General features: G+C 53.9%; 6 protein-coding genes across 6 annotated transcripts; 2 read left to right on the top strand and 4 right to left on the bottom strand.

The window, feature by feature from the left end:
- Positions 1 to 1,253: 1,253 nt before the first annotated feature.
- ColSpa_07122 (uncharacterized protein) lies at positions 1,254 to 2,054 on the top strand (the record flags this gene model as incomplete). Its single annotated transcript, XM_049273334.1, has 1 exon — positions 1,254 to 2,054. The coding sequence occupies one exon, from the start codon at positions 1,254 to 1,256 to the stop codon at positions 2,052 to 2,054; it is 801 nt and encodes a 266-aa protein (XP_049129291.1).
- A 5,241-nt stretch (positions 2,055 to 7,295) lies between these two features.
- On the bottom strand, positions 7,296 to 7,640 carry ColSpa_07121 (uncharacterized protein; the record flags this gene model as incomplete). The annotated part of the gene is made up of 1 exon (XM_049273333.1): positions 7,296 to 7,640. One exon carries the CDS (start codon positions 7,638 to 7,640, stop codon positions 7,296 to 7,298), a length of 345 nt encoding a protein of 114 aa, XP_049129290.1.
- A 2,323-nt stretch (positions 7,641 to 9,963) lies between these two features.
- ColSpa_07120 (uncharacterized protein) lies at positions 9,964 to 10,593 on the bottom strand (the record flags this gene model as incomplete). Its single annotated transcript, XM_049273332.1, has 1 exon — positions 9,964 to 10,593. The coding sequence occupies one exon, from the start codon at positions 10,591 to 10,593 to the stop codon at positions 9,964 to 9,966; it is 630 nt and encodes a 209-aa protein (XP_049129289.1).
- A 23-nt stretch (positions 10,594 to 10,616) lies between these two features.
- On the bottom strand, positions 10,617 to 11,131 carry ColSpa_07119 (uncharacterized protein; the record flags this gene model as incomplete). The annotated part of the gene is made up of 2 exons (XM_049273331.1): positions 10,617 to 10,843; positions 10,984 to 11,131. 2 exons carry the CDS (start codon positions 11,129 to 11,131, stop codon positions 10,617 to 10,619), a joined length of 375 nt encoding a protein of 124 aa, XP_049129288.1.
- A 4,898-nt stretch (positions 11,132 to 16,029) lies between these two features.
- ColSpa_07118 (peptidyl-prolyl cis-trans isomerase E) lies at positions 16,030 to 16,543 on the top strand (the record flags this gene model as incomplete). The annotated part of the gene is made up of 2 exons (XM_049273330.1): positions 16,030 to 16,350; positions 16,406 to 16,543. 2 exons carry the CDS (start codon positions 16,030 to 16,032, stop codon positions 16,541 to 16,543), a joined length of 459 nt encoding a protein of 152 aa, XP_049129287.1.
- A 259-nt stretch (positions 16,544 to 16,802) lies between these two features.
- ColSpa_07117 (uncharacterized protein) lies at positions 16,803 to 17,308 on the bottom strand (the record flags this gene model as incomplete). The annotated part of the gene is made up of 4 exons (XM_049273329.1): positions 16,803 to 16,936; positions 16,989 to 17,051; positions 17,168 to 17,183; positions 17,246 to 17,308. The coding sequence occupies 4 exons, from the start codon at positions 17,306 to 17,308 to the stop codon at positions 16,803 to 16,805; spliced, it is 276 nt and encodes a 91-aa protein (XP_049129286.1).
- Positions 17,309 to 17,523: the final 215 nt, after the last annotated feature.

Below are 17,523 nucleotides of genomic sequence, written 5' to 3'. Positions count from 1 at the left end.
GACGAGAACGAAGAGAACCTCCTCCTAGCACTAGGGATCCAGAAGCCCGGTGCGGTGCCTAAGCGCAGCCACCACCCCACCTCCGCCTCGACGTAACCCGCCAGGCGTCCACTTTGGTCTCTTGCTGCTCTGCCACGGCGCGCACCTAAAGACGGCAGAAACCACCCACCAACCTCTTTGCACTCCTATCAAGCAACACCATTGCGGTATCTGCTGCCACAACAACAGTCCGCCACCCCGCCAAATCACAAGACAGACAAACGACTGACCGATACTTGACGACCGCCGCTCCTCCGCACGTCCTCTCCCAGCCCAGCCAGCCGAGCCTCTCGTTCGCATAGACGCGCTGCGTTTTTGATAGACACGTTCCGATCCTGCTGCCATGTCCCTTTAGTATAACGACTTTCCCAGAGGAATGCGCATGTCCACCTCCGAGTCGCTCGCATTCATTCTTTCCTCATACTTCGAAGCCTCAACGCTCAACGTCTCTCCCTACCAGAAGCAGCACATTCGACGACTACCGTCCATTTGCCACAAGACGCACCCATGCTCGCCATACAACGTCCCAGGATGGGTTCGACGCAGCCGTCAGACCCGAATTTGCCCTTCGGCTGTGAGCAACCCTCTTCTCCGCCTCCCGCCAAAGTCAAACGTTCACTGACAACCTCCTTTTAGATGCCGTTGATCCCTCTCAAGACTTCTTCCTCGACCCTCCCGAACCTGCGCCTGGCGCTCCTCTCCTCTCCGACAATGACACAAAACTACTTAGCTCCTTCTTCGAGGACATGACGGCGGACCACTATAACATACCTTCATTCGGCGAAGGTCTCAACTTTAGCGATGCGTGGCTGGATTTACCACCCCAGTTCATGGGGACAGCCACGTCTTTTGGCCAGTCGCCAGCACCACCGCCACTCGCATCTCCCGGGCATACCATGCCCCATGCCGATTTCTCGGACATGATGTCCATGGGTTCGAACCTGATGCCACCGCCTCCTCCTCCGCCACAGCAGCAGCAGCAGCACCAACACCACCACCAGCAACAACAACACCACCAGCAACATCAACAGCAGTCACACCCATCGCTCGAACAGCATGCCTCGGCCGACGTCCTCCAAGCTGCCAACACGTTACTACACAACGGGTCGTCGTCGAGATCGAACGCAAGCGGGTCTGGACCGATGTTTGGCGGTAGCAGCAGAGACGTGCCACACTCTCTCGGACCCCCAGTCGGTCACCTCAGACACCAGCCCATGGAGGATTTCAAGCGCGCTGAGCGCGGCAGCATAGCTCAGGCCAGCCTTGTTGACGACAACGAGAGCACCTTTGCGGACATGTTCTTCAGCACCGCTCCTGGGGAAAGGGTTTCCACCCAGCGAACAAGTCAAGTTCCTAACATCGATGTTCAGTGGGGTTCAGATGCCCGGTTCAACCGCTCCAACAGCTTTGTACCAGACCCCAAAGAAACGTACGACGCCTTATCAAAGGGCCAGTTGAGATATATGGAGTGCCTCGAGCCAAGTCAAAGCACAGACAACACTCGCCCACCGAGCCCCAATGGCGAGCACGCCTCAGGGAAGGGACACAGTCGAAAGTCATCGGAGATCCTGAAAAAGGAAGAGGACGTAGATGCCCCGCCACGAAAGAGGAGGAAGAGCAAGAACACAAAAGAGGACGTTGACGAGGAAGATGAGGAAAATGGCACGGCAGCAAAGGCGGCAAGGAAGCGTAAAACCAAGATCGAGCCGGCTTCCGCCACGCCGCCAGCAGAAAACGGCACAGCTAGCCGAAGACGCAAATCGGGCACGGGAGCTAAGCCGCCCCGTGAGAATCTCACGGAAGCCCAGAAGCGAGAGAACCACATCAAGAGCGAGCAAAAGCGCCGAACTTTGATCAAGGAAGGCTTTGACGACCTCTGCGAACTCGTGCCAGGCTTGAAGGGAGGAGGCTTCAGCAAGAGTACCATGCTGACCATGGCAGCCGAGTGGCTTGAAGATATAATGAAGGGCAACGATGAGCTCAGGGCTCAAGAGAGCGCTCTCGCGATCCGGTGAGGAACGCCACTATACCCTGGAAACACAGCTATGTACGGACGCACGATTGGTGCACTTCACTGCGCTCCGAGATGAAGTCGGAAAACCGAGTATGGTGTTGCATCGTCGGAGCGCAGTCACCACATGATGAGATGGGAGGAATAAACACCAAGGAAGTCGGGGTTCTCCGGAAGGGCAGCGAGTTGGATGATTATGAGAGTGGTTTATGAGTATCCCGGCCTTGCTGCTGGCCGTGTACGGGAGGCGACGATGATTTACATGCGGGACCAGATTTAGCCATATTCACCACTTTTTATCAGGGAAGGCTCTTGTAGTTGATACCCTTCACACTGCTATTTTCAAATTTGTTTGCTAATTCAAAAAACCATTTATTTCATCTTGAATCTCTCCTGGTGACGGCTCAGCCATTCGTGACGGAGAATCTCTCTGCTCCTTTTCTGATCCTGTTCAACTGTTGAGCTGATCTGCCATCTCAACTTTTTGCTCCCTAACGACTGACACACACAAGAATCTGCAAGGGTTGGTTGCGCCCAGACTTGGGTCCCTCGGAGTCAACAGCTACATTTTTGACATGTGAAAGCTCAGCTCGCGTGGTGCGGATGCACCCCGCAGGTTCCTCTTTTTTTTTCGACGTCGATCGCGTATGCGTACTGGGTACAGCTTTCCCACCTTCGACCCAGACGACAGCGCTTGGCGATGGCACATTGTTTCACTCGGCCCGTGCCTGCATCCATCTCGCGATATTATCCCGGAGATGAATGCTGCATGTTTGTGTGCTAGTGCGATGCAATCCCTCACCCCATTCTACAGATATGCCTTAGTTCAGCGACATGTCGTTGTCTCTCCCGTATCTTGTCATGTGCGGTGGGTGCCTACGATGGGGGAAGAGCGATGCGAAGGTGGGGTAAGCCGGTAGTCCTCCCTCCCCCCCCTCCAGAAACGCCTGCCTGCCGGGCGCGGGCGAGATTCTGATCGGGAGGAATCGTGGGGTGAGGAGGGGAGGGGAAGAGGAGATCTGAGCGGCTGGCGGTGACGGGGCCGGGAGGATGTTTTAATGGCTTCTGGCTGGCAGAGATAAGGCAAGGCGAGGGCGGAGGCGTGATGTGCGTGAACGGGGGGGAGGACTAAGCGGCGGCGGTGGACGTGATGGGTTAGAAACGGACACCTGTTTTGTCGGTCTGGGCTGGGGGAGAACGAGTTCCTCGGGATAAGGGAAGCGTTGGTGGGTGGGATGGCTGGCTGGCTGGCCAGGCTTATTGCTAGTAACGAACGTATCTGGATGGGCGTTCTGGAGTGGACTACCGGCTAGTGCCCGTCGGTGAAGGGGGGCGGATTTGGGCGAGTTGGATGCTACCTAGTCGTGTGATGTCGTGCTAGTCTAGTGCGGTGTCTGTTCTGCCCAGGGTGGGAAAACGGAGACAGACGGCGCGGGAGTCGTAGGGGCGGAAGCGCCGGTGGCGGATCGGCGACTCGGGGAGGGGTGGTCTTTTTGGAGGGAGGCGAGCGGAGGGGGGGAACGGACGGAGGAGGAGGAGAAGGAGGGATGGGGGCTGGACAGGGGGACGAGGATTATTCGGGCACTCGAGTCCTCCTCTTCTCGCGGGGGAGATGTGTTGGATTTTGCAAATAGAGCAAACTGCCCAAGTTTGCGCGCGTCTTTGTTCTGTAAATGTCTTGTCTCTTATCTGGCCTTGTTTTTTCCCTTGGGTTTCCCGATACGGTAACCCGGGTTTCGCGGGCCTTGTTGGTTCATGTTTGACGACCACCTTAGTGATGCGATGTGGCTTTGATGGTGAAATGGCATCGGAAGACCTTGAGGCTTGGTTTACTCTGTGTATCAAGGGACTTGTTTTCTCTCTTTTTTGCGTAATTTCTGAAAATACTTGGTTGGTCACTTTGGTTTGTAGGCTGTTTGGTGGCGCTAATCTCGAGTCTCACATGTGACACGTTTCTGAGAGTGTAAGTGTGATTGTGAACTTTGACGTCAACGTCAACAGCCGCCAACACTTCATTTATCTCTGAGAAACCAGTTTCTAGCATCCCGCCATCATAGTGATAGCTCTTTTTGCTAGACCTTAGCATCCCTGTTCAAATCATCTGTACCTGTACTCGTGTCCCTATCATCTATCCATCGGCATCATTGTGATTCACCCATCCGTATCATCGTGATCTATACATCCTTATGTTGACAAGTACTCTGGGCTAGCTGGCTGGCTGGCTGGCTTTCTGGCTGTAATGGGCAGTGTGCCTGAGCAGAGTCGTCGATGGGCCTGGGGTAGAGCTGTTGAGAGGCGAAAGGTATGACGGGTTGTGAAGGAGCGAAAAATCCGCCGTCTGGCGAGTCTCGAAGAGCGTGTGTTGTGTCCTTCCTGCTAGATACCTACCTATTTAAGATCGACGAAATGGATATCGGTCGCTCGTAGAATCAAGAAAGCACCTAACCATGGTAACCGGCTCCTTGTCGGCTTCGCTCCATCTGTACCTGATTACCCCCGGTGGATTCTCCTCCGCCCGACGTTTCCATGGAGGCCCAGGAGAATCCGGGTCTGTCAAGCTTTCCAATCTTGGATCCGAGGGAGATCGGCATGTTCCATATTGCCTCCAAATCTTTATTCCAACAGACCGTTGTTTGCGTGCACCATACCACTTGATCTTGATTTCCGCGTCTGTTGGGCATAGCGGGCACGACAGGATTGTATTGCGTTGTATACCGGCAAGGAATGTGGGCAGCGAGATGGAAGGGGGCCATCCGTTATGGAGCTCCGGCCCGGCATCAAGAGCCAAGTTTGACTAGGAGGTAGGACGACGGAGGTCCCACACGGTCCGGTGTTTACATATACGTCCTTCATAGTTGTTAAGCCACCCTTCAAGCTTAGATATGTCGCCTTCCGGATGGTTTACTGTCTTGTGCATGAAAAGGAACAGCTCGTTGTTAATAATGCGCACCCGCCAAGTCGACCCCCAGTCTACGCTTCCTCCGAAGGACGGTCCTCTATCCATATCAAGTATTCCTACTAGGAAACCATGCGCCTTCCCATACAGATAACAGTTTAATATTAACTAGGCATAGTGATGCGGCATTGCTCTACAGAATAAAGGTAAGTAAAAGCCGTTATGTCTACATAAAAGACTAATTCTGGCGCCTAAAAACAGCATAAATCTTCTGTATCGCCGCCATGGGTGGAGGATAGTACACTCAGGACAATACAGAAGGTGTGAAACATCCCTTTCAAGCAGTGTGAGAAGTGCGTCTTTTGATCGGGCATCGAGAATCGGCGACTCGGGAAAATAGGAGACATAGAACGACCAACAGGTGAGGGCAAGCGACAAGACCGCTTCGGGTGATAGGTAGCCAATGATGAGGAGCATGAGCTCTGGCGGCAACCTGAGGGTCGACGTTTGTCAGGCGATAAGCCTCGCAGCACGCCTCCAGAGCGAGACCAGATGTTGTCTGGCTGTAAATCCGCACATGGGATCATGGAAATGTGATTGTTTTCCAAGGCAGAGAAGAAGAATCTCGGTATCGTGGGGAGAGAAGGTGAATGGTGTGCTGGCAGTTACCGGAAACAACTTTGTGCTGCCCATCAATGTACTCGCCACAAAGTTCGAGGCCGGCTTGCGGCGAAATACCTGGATAACATGGGCGTTTGGTTTCCTGCCAAATCCGATTCAACACCGTCTCGGCGTTTCCGCTAGGCCAAAGCGCTTCTTCAGAGGGCTCTCCAGATGAAGCAACGAGCTATCAAGGTCGTTTGATGTCATCGGTTAAGTGGCTGGCTGGCTGGCTTACTGCAAAGGCGACCACCAAACTGCCCTGCAGGTCGAGTGTTGGGTGGCGAATCCTGAGTAGGCAATACCATCCAGGTGGAGGATGGCCCCGATGGCAGCTACCACCCATAGCTCTGCTCTCCCGTACTGACTGTGAGAGTTTATCGAGATGTTGGGTGCATTGGGAGACATGTTCCGGACGATGATGATTTCAGGTGTCGGAGACGAGGGAAGCTGTTTCCCTCCGTCATAGTTGCGATGGTTACCGGTCCAACTGTTTCGTTCTGATGGAGAGGTAAGATTGGGTTCAAAAGTCCGATGCAGTGACTTATTGTCGGACCCAAACTCCTCAAAACCTTTACACAACGCGCTTTCTAGCGTGGTTGCCACTAATTCAGGGTTCTATTCTCCCTTGGGCATATTTGCAGGCAATAAACATATAAAATTTGCAATCGCAGCTGATCCCATACATCTCACCACTTTCTTATCATTCCAGAGCTCACAGACTTCCGTTGAAGTAGACATCAGCTCCTGCTCTGCCACAGCAAGGTTCTCCCGAGCTCTTCCTATGATGGCTTTGAGCTATGAAGGGCGAATAGTTGTGACTATTCCCAGAGAAGCCATTGCCAGTATGATATTGTCAGCCCATCCCATCGACTGGCTCATGAGTTGCATGGTGAAACGCTCTCCAAAAAGAGCTAGTAGCCTAGGTATCAGCAGTATGCCACCAGTATACGTGTTGCAACACTATGAAAGACAAGACATACGGCACTAGGTCTGAGAACAGGTTATCGGAGAAGTCACCTCCGTCATCATCAGTCACGCATGTGACGAAGATTGCCGTGAAGAGGAACTTAATGCTGTGTCGTCCGCCATTTCAAAGCCAGGAACTAGCGAATCGTGCTGGTAATTCCAATGTTGGCGCTAGCTTTTGGAAGTGTCACTACTGTGGGTGGCCCCGTCGATTATTACATGACTGTTGTAGGATGCGGGAGAGCGCAGAACACGGGTGGAGGGATGAAGTGGTATTAACCAGAGTCGTTTACCGATAGATTATGGTTCTCGTGGCTAATATTGTCAGTCGCATATTATGACTAGAGGGCGCCTAGATGGCTGATCGCGACCTTCAAGTACCTATGGTATCAAAAGACAGGGCGGTATTGATGCAAAAGTTACTCTGGGTTTTGAATATGACTTGCTACAATGATATTTTGTCACTTCAGCAGGAATGTCTCGATGAATCTGACCTCCAATCTTTGTAAACACTCTGTCTTTTCCAACCCATTTTGCCCAAATCGCCCCATGCTGACTACAAGAGACAAATTCCGTCCTGAAACTCCCCATCCAACATCATTCTCCTAACGTCCGTAGTACCTGTCAGCCAGTGTAGTTGCATTTTCCAGTTGTCGTTTTACCGGCTAGAGCGGCTGCTCCTGCTGATGCTGGGAATCGATGAGGAATCCAAGAAGACCCTCAGCCAAGCATGCTGCGGAACTCATTGATCCAGTCCTCGAGATCAGATCTGACAAATGGCGTGACGCGGATGTTGTCGCCGACATGCTGTCTGAGGAAGTACTCTCCCTCTTCAGCACTGAAGACATACTGCACCGCAGGCGCAGGGTTGGGGTTGAGGGTATCGACCCTGAGCACACAGTCCTGAGTGACGCTGTTGGGCGAATCCATACGCTGGTACACAGCATTCGGACGAGTAGCAATAGTGCCAATAACAAGTGTCGCCAGCTTGTACTTGCGCAAGTTCCGGGGAAAGATGCGGCCCTGACGACAGTTCCAAATGAGTTCTTGCGCACGTGTGCGCATGTGTTTGAGTTACCCATGCATTTCTCCTGATCTACTCCTGACACAAGCTGTGATACCATTCCCATCGTAGCCCGATAGATGTGGGTAGACAGAGCTGACTTAGTCTTTAGTCCTTCCACAGGTCCCAAGGTTATCTTTTTCGAGCCTCTTCAGCTTTAAGATGGTCTATTGTTGCCATGAGTGCCTTGCCTAGACGGTTCTCTCCCCAATGTCGCCGTTGAGACATGGCATGCTTGGCTGTGTATCCGATACCCCATACGCGGTCTTGGGAGGCGGCTTCACACAGCACACGATCTCCAGTAGACAAAAGCTTCCGTACTAAGTGGGGTTCTTGTCCAAACTTTGCGATATTGCCAGCCACGACAACGTTGCTCTTGATTTGGTCCCAGCTTTCGTGAGTAAAGCCGGCTGTTGCCCTTCCAAGTGCCTTTTGTTCCTTGAGGCGGCTTGTTGCAAGTATACGAGCTTGCCTTGCAGTATCATGGAACCTTACAGCCTTACAGTACATCATGAATTGCTCGGTGCAGTTGAAGGTGATGGTTCCTTGCGTGTCTGCCTCGTCGACAACATGACCAATTAGGTCAGAGATATCCGCCTTAGTGACGGTGAAATTGGATTTGTACCATTGACAAAACTCCCCCCCTTCAGCATCGGGCATATAGAAGAACAAAGTGTTTTCATCGGCCTGGTCTTGGTTTAGTGTATGTTGTTGAGTGTAGGAGCTGGAAGCAGCCATTTTACTATTGAGCCGGGCGTGATCCTTAACAGTGTTGCTATTCTTTGTCTGTGTGGGCATTGTATGGATTAGGATGAGCAATAAGCGAGAAGAAGTAATGGGGAGTAGGACGATACTCTGCGTTTGTTTGCTTGAGAGGCGGCAGAATGCTGGCTTTTATAGGCGTCATATCTGGCTGCGGCCTCCGGTGGCGCTGGAGGTTATCTGCATACCATGACACGCATCCCAAAGGTTTCGGAGAAAGCTCAGATGACAGCCAAACCACTCATACAATAATTATCTTGAGGCAAACTCTATCATTATTTTGATTCCACGACATTGAGAGATAGCTTAATTCATAGCATGCATCCAACGCGCCTCGTTATTTGATTTAACAGGAGACTAGATCAGCTCTCTCCTTATTTCTGCGTGCCGGCGCACCATATTGTCTCCGTCCCTGCGGATCAGTGGCTCTTTTCACAGACTACATGCCTCATTAATTTCGCCTCTTAGGTATCATCGAAAGAGGCATACTTTGTGTTGTTAAGGAGGACATTTTCGGCTTAGTCTTGATTCGCAAAGAGCTACACTCTGATCATTAGTTTTAATATCCGGGCGGAACTCCATAATAAACCAAGATCTGTGTCTTTTTGTTGGTAACACTAATATAGTCAGCAGCACAGGTATAAATATCTCCGACACTGGCCTGGCATACGCACGCACAAGACGTGACTTAGTGGTGCAATTGGTTTACTACCCTAGATGACGATTGCTGCAAAAACTAGCGTTCCACTGGAGGTCGTTGTAATTGATAATTGATCAACGATCAACTATTGGCTAACTGTCACTGCAAATGTCGGGTGCTATTACTGTCATCGAATGCCATTTACAGGAGTAAGTCAGTTTCAGTAACCGACTTTCGCTGTGATAGACTGTCATCGCTGTGGTCTGCCTGCTCAACAAAGAAACATCTAAGTATCATCTGCATGGGACAAATTTTGTCAATATATAGATTTTCTTATTCGTTATCAATTCATTGCCTCTCAACACTCTCAATTAAGGAGGGTTTGAACACCCAGCCCCAAAGGAATCCTTGAGGGTTCAGCAAATGTTTCTAAGGCGAATGACTTGATAGAAACTTCTATGGAATAGACAATGAGTAACAAGTCCGCTCACCTTCGAAAGCACATACATAAGTCGCCAAGAAAAAGACGTTGACAGCACGCTGATATATGACCAGTACGTGTCATCAGAGTCCTCTTCAAAAACCTTGCTAAACACACCAGTGCAGCCTCTTAAGTTGGTTACGTAGCTGAAGTCGTGTCAGCTTCGGATGTCTGGAGCAGTGGGCGAGGCAAGGTTCTACCGATGCGATGGCTGTGTATCGAAGCAATTGTAGGCTTCAAAACATGTACAATGTGGGATGGAAACTGGGTTGCTGTTCCAAGTTCCATTACCCTATGCGACACTTGTCTACTCGGGAGAGATTGTACGCACTTAGCAAGAGTAACAGGGAAAAACCGGGTGGGTTAAGGTTATATGCTACAACCCCCTATCACGATGCCTCAGTCCTACGCAGCAAAGGCCACCCACTCTAAACGATTCCCATCAACCGCGCACCCACGAGGCAACACCCAAGACGAAAACGCAGACGAGGATATCGCTCCTGACTGTGGCAAAAATCTGTCCGTAACGCAACACCGTCTCGGCATAGGTCTTGATGCTACCAGGCAAGAACCCCACAACAGTCCACAACATGCCTCCGGGCGGCGCGCGTCCACGCTCAATGAAGAACCGCGTGGTGAGCAGAATGGCCTCGGTCGTTGCGAATATCCAGAAAAAGACCTCGCGGCCCTTCTCCATGCTGTTGACATCCGTGACCGCCTCGTCGCTGCCAACAGGGTAGCTGAACGCCAGCGCCGTGCGCTCTCGCTCGAGCTTGCTGCCGGAAAAGGTCGTCGTCAGGGCGATATACAGACCCAGGGAAATGGCGAAGACGGCGTGGAGGATACGCCAGAGATAAGCGGAGGACGAAGCCTTGGCCTGCTCAGGCGTCTGCATGCCGGGCATGCCAGGCATACCGGGTATTCCAGGGAATCCAGCAGGGAAGCCACCCTGCGCACCGCCAGCGCCGGGGAACCCGGGCATTCCACCAGGACCGCCACCACCGGCCATCATCTGCGAGAGCATCTTCATCAGGGGGTCGTCCTCGCCGCCGGGCATGCCACCCGCCCCCATGCCGCCTGGACCCGCAAAAGGGTTCATGGGCGGGGTCCCACCTGCGCCGCCGGGCCGGATCTGTCGAAGCCGAGCATCATCTGGCGAAGCTGATCCTCGGTCATGGCATTGGGGTCGAGGGGAGGGCCTGTGGCAGAGGGGCGGGGAGTCGCGGCTGGCTCGTAGTAGTGCTGGGAGATGTCGATCTCCTCAGGGTCTGCGTGCTCGGGGCTCGAGTTGGGCTTGGGAAGTCCCGATGTAGCTGACGGGGCTGGTGATGATGTGGTCGACGGGGGTGTCGGAGCGGGATCATCTGGATCATAAAATCAGTCATCTGAATCTTTCAACCCATGGGTGATACGGTAAACGTGACCGCGCAGGCTCAGTTGTCAAGGCAGGGTTGGGTCGTACCACGCTGGAATCCTCCACCTAGACCAGTGATTTTGTTCAATCTGGACGCGCCGCCAGCGCGAATCTTTGCCTCTCGCTTCGCCTTGCGGAGTCGAACTTGCTCTGCCGCGCGCTGAGCAGCCGCATCCTCTGGTGATGCTTCCGTCATTTTGTGTGGTGGTTGACTGCTGGTGGGGAGACAGGTTGGCAAGGAGTGACGTTTTGTGGATGATGTTGGCTTTAGCCCGCGTGCTTATCTTATCGGTGAATCGACCAGCTCTAGAGTTTAGCCACCCCCCATTCGCTTGGACATGCCATTGTTTAAGCTCTCACACCCTGAAGTCATGAGTATCAGTTGACAAGCCAATGCAACACTTCATAATTCATATTGATCATTGCTGATTTTACATCTTTTAACAGGAAACACAAGTTTCGTGGTAGCATTCGAATCATGCATACCTCTCTTGAGTGCTGTTCTGGTGTAAACCTCAATGTATTACGGTCTTAAAAGCAAGTTCTCAAGCAATCCACATTCATTTTAAGCTCTAGTGTATACGTCAAAAGCGCAACTGGCTGGCTATCATCAACTGCTCATATTCGACAACAATCCGCCTCCCATCCTTCTAAAAAGCGCTCATGGAGTGGCCTTGCTCATGCTGATCAACCGCTTTACACCAACCTGATAAGCGTTAGTAAAATTGATCAAGTAGACTGCTGGAAATGCGAACTTACCATCCAGTTGCCGCACTCGTCTGTCTTGTCCCGCTGGATCTCAACCTGGATCTTGTGGGCCACCTCGTAGTTCTTCTGCTCAATGGCCTCACCCAGTGCACAAAGTTGGTCGATCGTGTCGGGCTTGACTAGCTCCTCGTTGTTCAGGTGGTCGAACAGCAGGTTAAGGCGCTTCTGAGTGTCCTTGACCTGAGCGGCAAAGGAAGAAGGTGCCCGGGAAGCTACACGCTGCATGTCCGAGCTGAGGACATCGACCAGTCGCTGAGCATGAGCCGGAATGTGCGACCTGTCGCCAGCGGGATGCTTGGGCTTGGGCGGAGCGGCTGCCGCCTTCGGGGGAGGGGGCGTAGGCTGAGCTCTGCCGGCAGGCGGGGGCCCGCTTGAGGGAGGAGGTCCAGTAGGGGGTCTGGAGGTTGCGGCGGGGGTGCACCGGCGGGTGGAGCTCCATACGGCGAGGGCGCATACTGACTCTGCGGTGTACCCGCCTGGGGTGGCGGCGCATAGGGGTTCCTTGGCGGCGGCTGGCTTCCAAGAGGCGGCATAGAAGAACCCATAGGGGGCTGGCTGGTCTGCGGCTGTGCCGAAGGAGCAGGTGCGTAGCGGTTAGAGGGCGGAGCGCCTGACGGGGAAGGGTTGTATGGCGACGCAGTGCGAGGCATGGAAGGCGGCGCCATAGAGGGAACTGCTCCGGGCTGGGGCGGCGGAGGAGCATATGCGTTAGAGGCAGCCGATGTTGGTCTCGGCGGCCCTTGGAAGGTCTGAGGAGGACCAGCCAGAGGAGACGTGACACGAGGCGGTGCCGGACCCTTGGGAGGAGGTGGGGGAGGCGTCGAGCCAGTGCGTCCGTAAGGGCTCTGAGGAGGACCCGGCTGGTTGCCCTGGTTAGGGAAGGGCGAGGTGATAGTAGCAACGCTCGGGGTAGTCTTCCTAGGAGGGGGTGCCTTGGCAACCAATGGAACGTCATTCCAACTCTCCTTGGGGCGGAAGGTCGACGTGGGTGTAGAGTTGCGGGGAGGTGGTGGCGCGGTACCAAAGTTGCTGGGGGGGGCCCATAGCCCGAAGGCGCTTGGTAAGACTGAGCGGCAGGAGGTTGGTAGCCTTGTCCCGGAGCATACGGAGACTGAGTGGCAGCAGGTGCGTAACCACTGATGGCCGGGGCGGCCGGGGCATAGGGGTTTGATGGAGCTGCCGGCGCAGGCGGAGTAACGAGGGACGGGGCTGCCGGTGCGTACGGGTTAGAGCCGCCAGGGGTCGGAGTGGGGATTGTAGGCTGGTAAGCTGGAGTGGCCCGCGGGTTGCTGACTACGGGAGGCTGTCCAGGGCGACGACCAGAAGTCGTCGTCTTGGCAGCAGCTTGAGTGGCTGCACCCTTCTGGGTAGCACGCCCCAAGCGACTTCTCGCCAACTCGGCCTCAGGGTAGTTCTTAGGCAGCAGATCCAGGTACTTCTGCGCAACAGCCAGTTGACCATGAGCGGCAATAATGTCGGCGTACTCTGTGTACTTCTCGTACAAAGCTGACAGCTTCCAGTCGGCACTCTGATCCTTGCCAGAGTCCTGGAACTTGGTGACTTGACGGAAGATGGTGACCTTCTCAATGAAATGCTGCAGCGAACGGGCATGAACAGAGAACGTCGAATCGTCACTTGGCTCCTGCATGCCAGCTTGCTCCGCCTCCTCAAGTTCCGTGATCCAGATGGAGACAACCTTCTCGAGTTTCGATCCAACAAGGTAGCAGAATGAGGCGTCCTTACGGGAGCCGTTTTCGAGGATGCGATCTCCAAGAGCCTCACAGAGATCGGGGAACTCCTTGGGATCCGAGAATGTGCACAAGATGGCCATAGACTCCTTCCAGTTTTCAAGATCGGCGTTGTAGACGACATCCCACAGGTTCTTGGCAATGACAGAGCCAAGAAGTCGGACGTAGCTGGGAACGCCATCCTTGCTGGCCAGGTAGGCAGTCTGTACCTTATCCACCAGCTCTTGTCCACCGCAGTTAGCAATGAGGAAAGCATCTGCCCAGCGCTCCTCCTTGAGGGAGATCTCAGTGGCCTTAGCAAAGTTTCCGAGCATCAATGCCTTGGTGATGGACTTCTCCACTGTGGTGTCGGTATCTGCGAGCAAATGGAAGGGGCTGTCTGTCTTCGCCCCCTTGTTCGCCGAAAGGTTGGATAGGAAGTCTTCTTCGCCATCGCCATCACCCTCGCCCCACATGTTGTCGGACTTCTCTCCCTCCTTGGTAGCCTCCTTCTTCTCATCCGAGGTTTCTTCGGTCTTATCCTCGTCCTTGCTCGAGACTCCGTTGGTGATTTCCTCCTCTTTAAATCCGAGGTACTCAATAATGCGCTTTCGCGGGTTCTCGCCTGTGAGCGTCTCCATGACAAGCCAATCCGCCTTCTCCTCCTCGCTCTCGGCCTGTTCCTTGCGAGACTCGCACAGGCTGACAATATCACCAGATTGCAGGGCCTCTTCAAACTTCTCCGTTGCGGGACCGATCGACGAGTCGACAGAGAATTGCGAAATTGAGATCTTGGTGGATCGTTGCTGGGCATTCTGCTTGAATATGACAAGCTTTCCACCAAACCCAAAGGAAGCTCCAATGGGGCGTTCGAGCCACTTGGGAGCCTTGTTCAGCGAGAAAGATGCTCCCTGAGGCTGCGTCTGGGCGCTGGTAAAGAAGTCCTCGCCGTCCAGGTTGTTCGTGGTGGCGGCCTGAGCATTCGAGGGGTTGGTGTTCTGGAGGGTCTGGATGGTGATTTTGCCATCAAACCCAGCGGTAGCGGAGAGGTTAGGGTTGGAAGGGTTGAATCGAGTAAGGAAGGTCCAGTTCGTGACCTCGGGGAACTCTCCGTAACGGTCACCAGTCTGAGGGTTCCAGACCAGGGTTCTGTTGTCCTTGCCACACGAAAGCAGCAAATCGCTGTCTTGCTGGCACCAAGACAGAGACAGAATGCCCTGCTCGTGTCCCTGAAGCGTCCTCTCCGGCGCATTGGAGTTTCTGAGATCCCAAAGAAAGATGACGGGAGCGGTATCGTCGTAGGTAGCGGTCAGAAGCTTGGTCGAGTTATTAGGGTCCCAGGCGATGGCGCTGACGGGTTTCCTGTTGTTGTTCAACGTCAAAGAAGCCTTCTTGGTCTTCAGGTCCCAAACAGTGACGAAGCCTCCAGATCCTCCGGTGGCCAAAATGTGCGCAACCTTGCGGTTCCAAGCGACGCATTCCAAGTCGTCTGCGCGGGCGGCAGCGGTACCGAGTCGGAACGGGTTCTCGACATCGTTGACGTCGTAAATGAAGAGCTCTCCCTTTGCGCCGGCGGTTGCGAGGATTTGGGGTCGGAGGGGGTTGAACTGGAGAGACTTGATTGCACCGGTGTGCTTCGTCGTTCGGGACATGAAGGCGTCTTCGGCGCCCTCGATGAGCTTCTCTGCGTCCCAGAGGTCGAGAGAGCCATTTTCCAGAGCACCGGCGATGATGCCCCGGGGGTGATCGGAATCGGGCGGTCCCCACGCAAGGTCATAGAATCTAAGGTCGTGAGCGGAGACGTTGGGATTGGTTGCGTGGCAGCAGTAGCAAAGCCTACCTCGAGTCGGTGCTGATGCTAGCTATGGGCTGCAGCTCGAGGCCTTGGTCTTGGTTGTCAAGGTTAAGGTCCCACAGCTCCAGCTTGGTCTCATCAGAGAAGTCAGCATCGACAGCTCCAGCTCTGGTGCCGGTAATCAAAAGAGGCTTCGACGGGTCGGGGGACCAGGCGAAAGCCGCCGTCCTCGGGATCTCGCGAAGGCGAACCATGATTGCGAGAATCACTCAGTCCCCAGGACTGCACTCAGAGGGAGGGGGAGAGACGTTGCGTAAGAGAAGGTCAGCCAGTCGAGACAACTCAAATGCGGCTGTAAAATGGCATTGGTTAGGGAAGACGAAAGCAAAAGATCTGGCGAGGAGTGCCGAGATTCTTTGTAGTTGGGAAAAGGCAGCCAAGCTTTTTGGGAGAGGTGGCTGTTAGTTGTTCGGATTGGTACAGTATACGCTGGCACTTGGGAAATATGATGCCAGATTGCAGCCCACATCCAGGTTCTAGCTCAAGGCCCAAGGGAACTGTAGTCCACGCCCCCCAACCAGGATACTGGACCGTGCACCAGGCATTTGGCACCAAAAGTGGCGTCACGTGCATCATTGCAGACAGCTCTCCATGGTCCAGCCAATGGAGAGTTGCGAGGAGCTCTTGCACAGAAACCCCACTACCCGAAAGATTCACTCTTGAGCGTCACCCAGCCGCGCCGCCTCTCACATAATATCACTGAGTGCGCCTAGACAAAAGCAGATCGACCATATCAACGTCAAGATGACGGACGCTGCGCGCTGGAAGGCAACCGTGTTCGTGGGCGGGCTGGCTTCTATTGTTACAGCCTCCAACGTTCACGATGCCTTCATCCCCTTTGGCGAAATCGCTGATGTGTCGCTGCCGAAGAACGACAAGCCGAACTCAACCGACCCTCACAGGGGCTTTGCCTATGTCGAGTATGAGGACACGGAGGATGCCAAAGAAGCCATTGACAACATGGATCAGTCGGAATTCTTCGGAAGAGTCATCAAAGTTTCAGCCGCCAAGGTACCGAAGAGCGCCGACGAGGGTCTGGGAAGCAAGAAGGCTGTTTGGGAACAGGTAAACCACTCCTGCGTTCGAGTGTTCATGTGTTCCATACTGACTATTTCCTAAGGAGGGATGGCTGGCAGAACATGCCGTTGGTGATGAGGACGGGCTCGCAGAGCAGCGAACTACGGAGATTGAAGTGCGTGGAGACGACCCCATGCAAGGTCTGGAGGGGCTTGATGTCGCAGGACCAAGGCCGGAGTGAGGACGAGTTAGTTCGAAGGGTGTTTTGAGGCTTAATGAACGGGCATAGCGACGGCGTTCACACGGTTTACTGATGTACAAATGGACATGGCTTTTCTCTAACACTTGGGGCGGAAGGCATATTGAGAAAGGAAACTGAAAGCAGCAGCGTCTCTGGTGCCTTTTCATCTGTCTGTCGTTGACATATACAAACTGATCCACCCTAATAACACATCGGCGCCATTGGTCAAACTGTCTCCCGCAATTCTCCCGACTTCCGCTTAGTGTTCCTCTCCGTGGCCGGAGCTGGCGGCGGCAGACTTGCCCTGGCGCTTGAGACGGATGGTCTTGTCGGTCATGAAGTGGCGTCCGACCGAGTAGGTGGCAGCGACCAGAGCGAAGCCGACGACGACACCTGTTCTTCGTCAACGACAATTCAACATGACCTTTGATGCCATGTGACGTACCGAGGGGGATCAGCTCGGGGGGGATCTGGCGAAGCTTGCGCAGTCTCTGGGAGACGGTGTGGCCTGGAACCACGCATGTCAGCTGCTGCTAGTGAATTCGCACCTCCAAGGGTTGTTTGTCGAGATCGATGTCCGGTATCGTGGGAAGCCTCAATGGCTGGGAGCGGGTGTAAACATACCGACCTGGTCCTCGGTCTAAGGGTTGAACATTAGAATTAGCGGTTGCGCTCGTCCGGACCAGCGAAATTTCAACGTACGGGAACGGGGGACCTCATGCGCAGAGTCGGGCGGAAAGCACGAAGGCCGAGAGTAGGACGCATTATGGCGGTATTTATTTTTTTGAAGAGGGGAGATTTTTCGGTCCTTTCGGTACAGCTGAGGGAGCGTAGTTGATCGGGATTGGATCTCGAAATGGGTGTTTGGAAGTTGGACTGCGCTTCCATCAGTCTGGTCTGATGTTAGAACGGAGCTCGGCCCACCTTTTCAATGCCTGAGGCCTGATTGGCCGTCTCAGGCATCCACCCGGTTCTTGCCC

Source organism: Colletotrichum spaethianum, assembly GCF_022836535.1.
Source record: "Colletotrichum spaethianum MAFF 239500 DNA, contig18, whole genome shotgun sequence".
Classification (NCBI taxonomy): domain Eukaryota; kingdom Fungi; phylum Ascomycota; class Sordariomycetes; order Glomerellales; family Glomerellaceae; genus Colletotrichum; species Colletotrichum spaethianum.
Note: the sequence above shows the minus strand (reverse complement) of the source record. Positions and strands in the feature narration are given on the sequence as shown.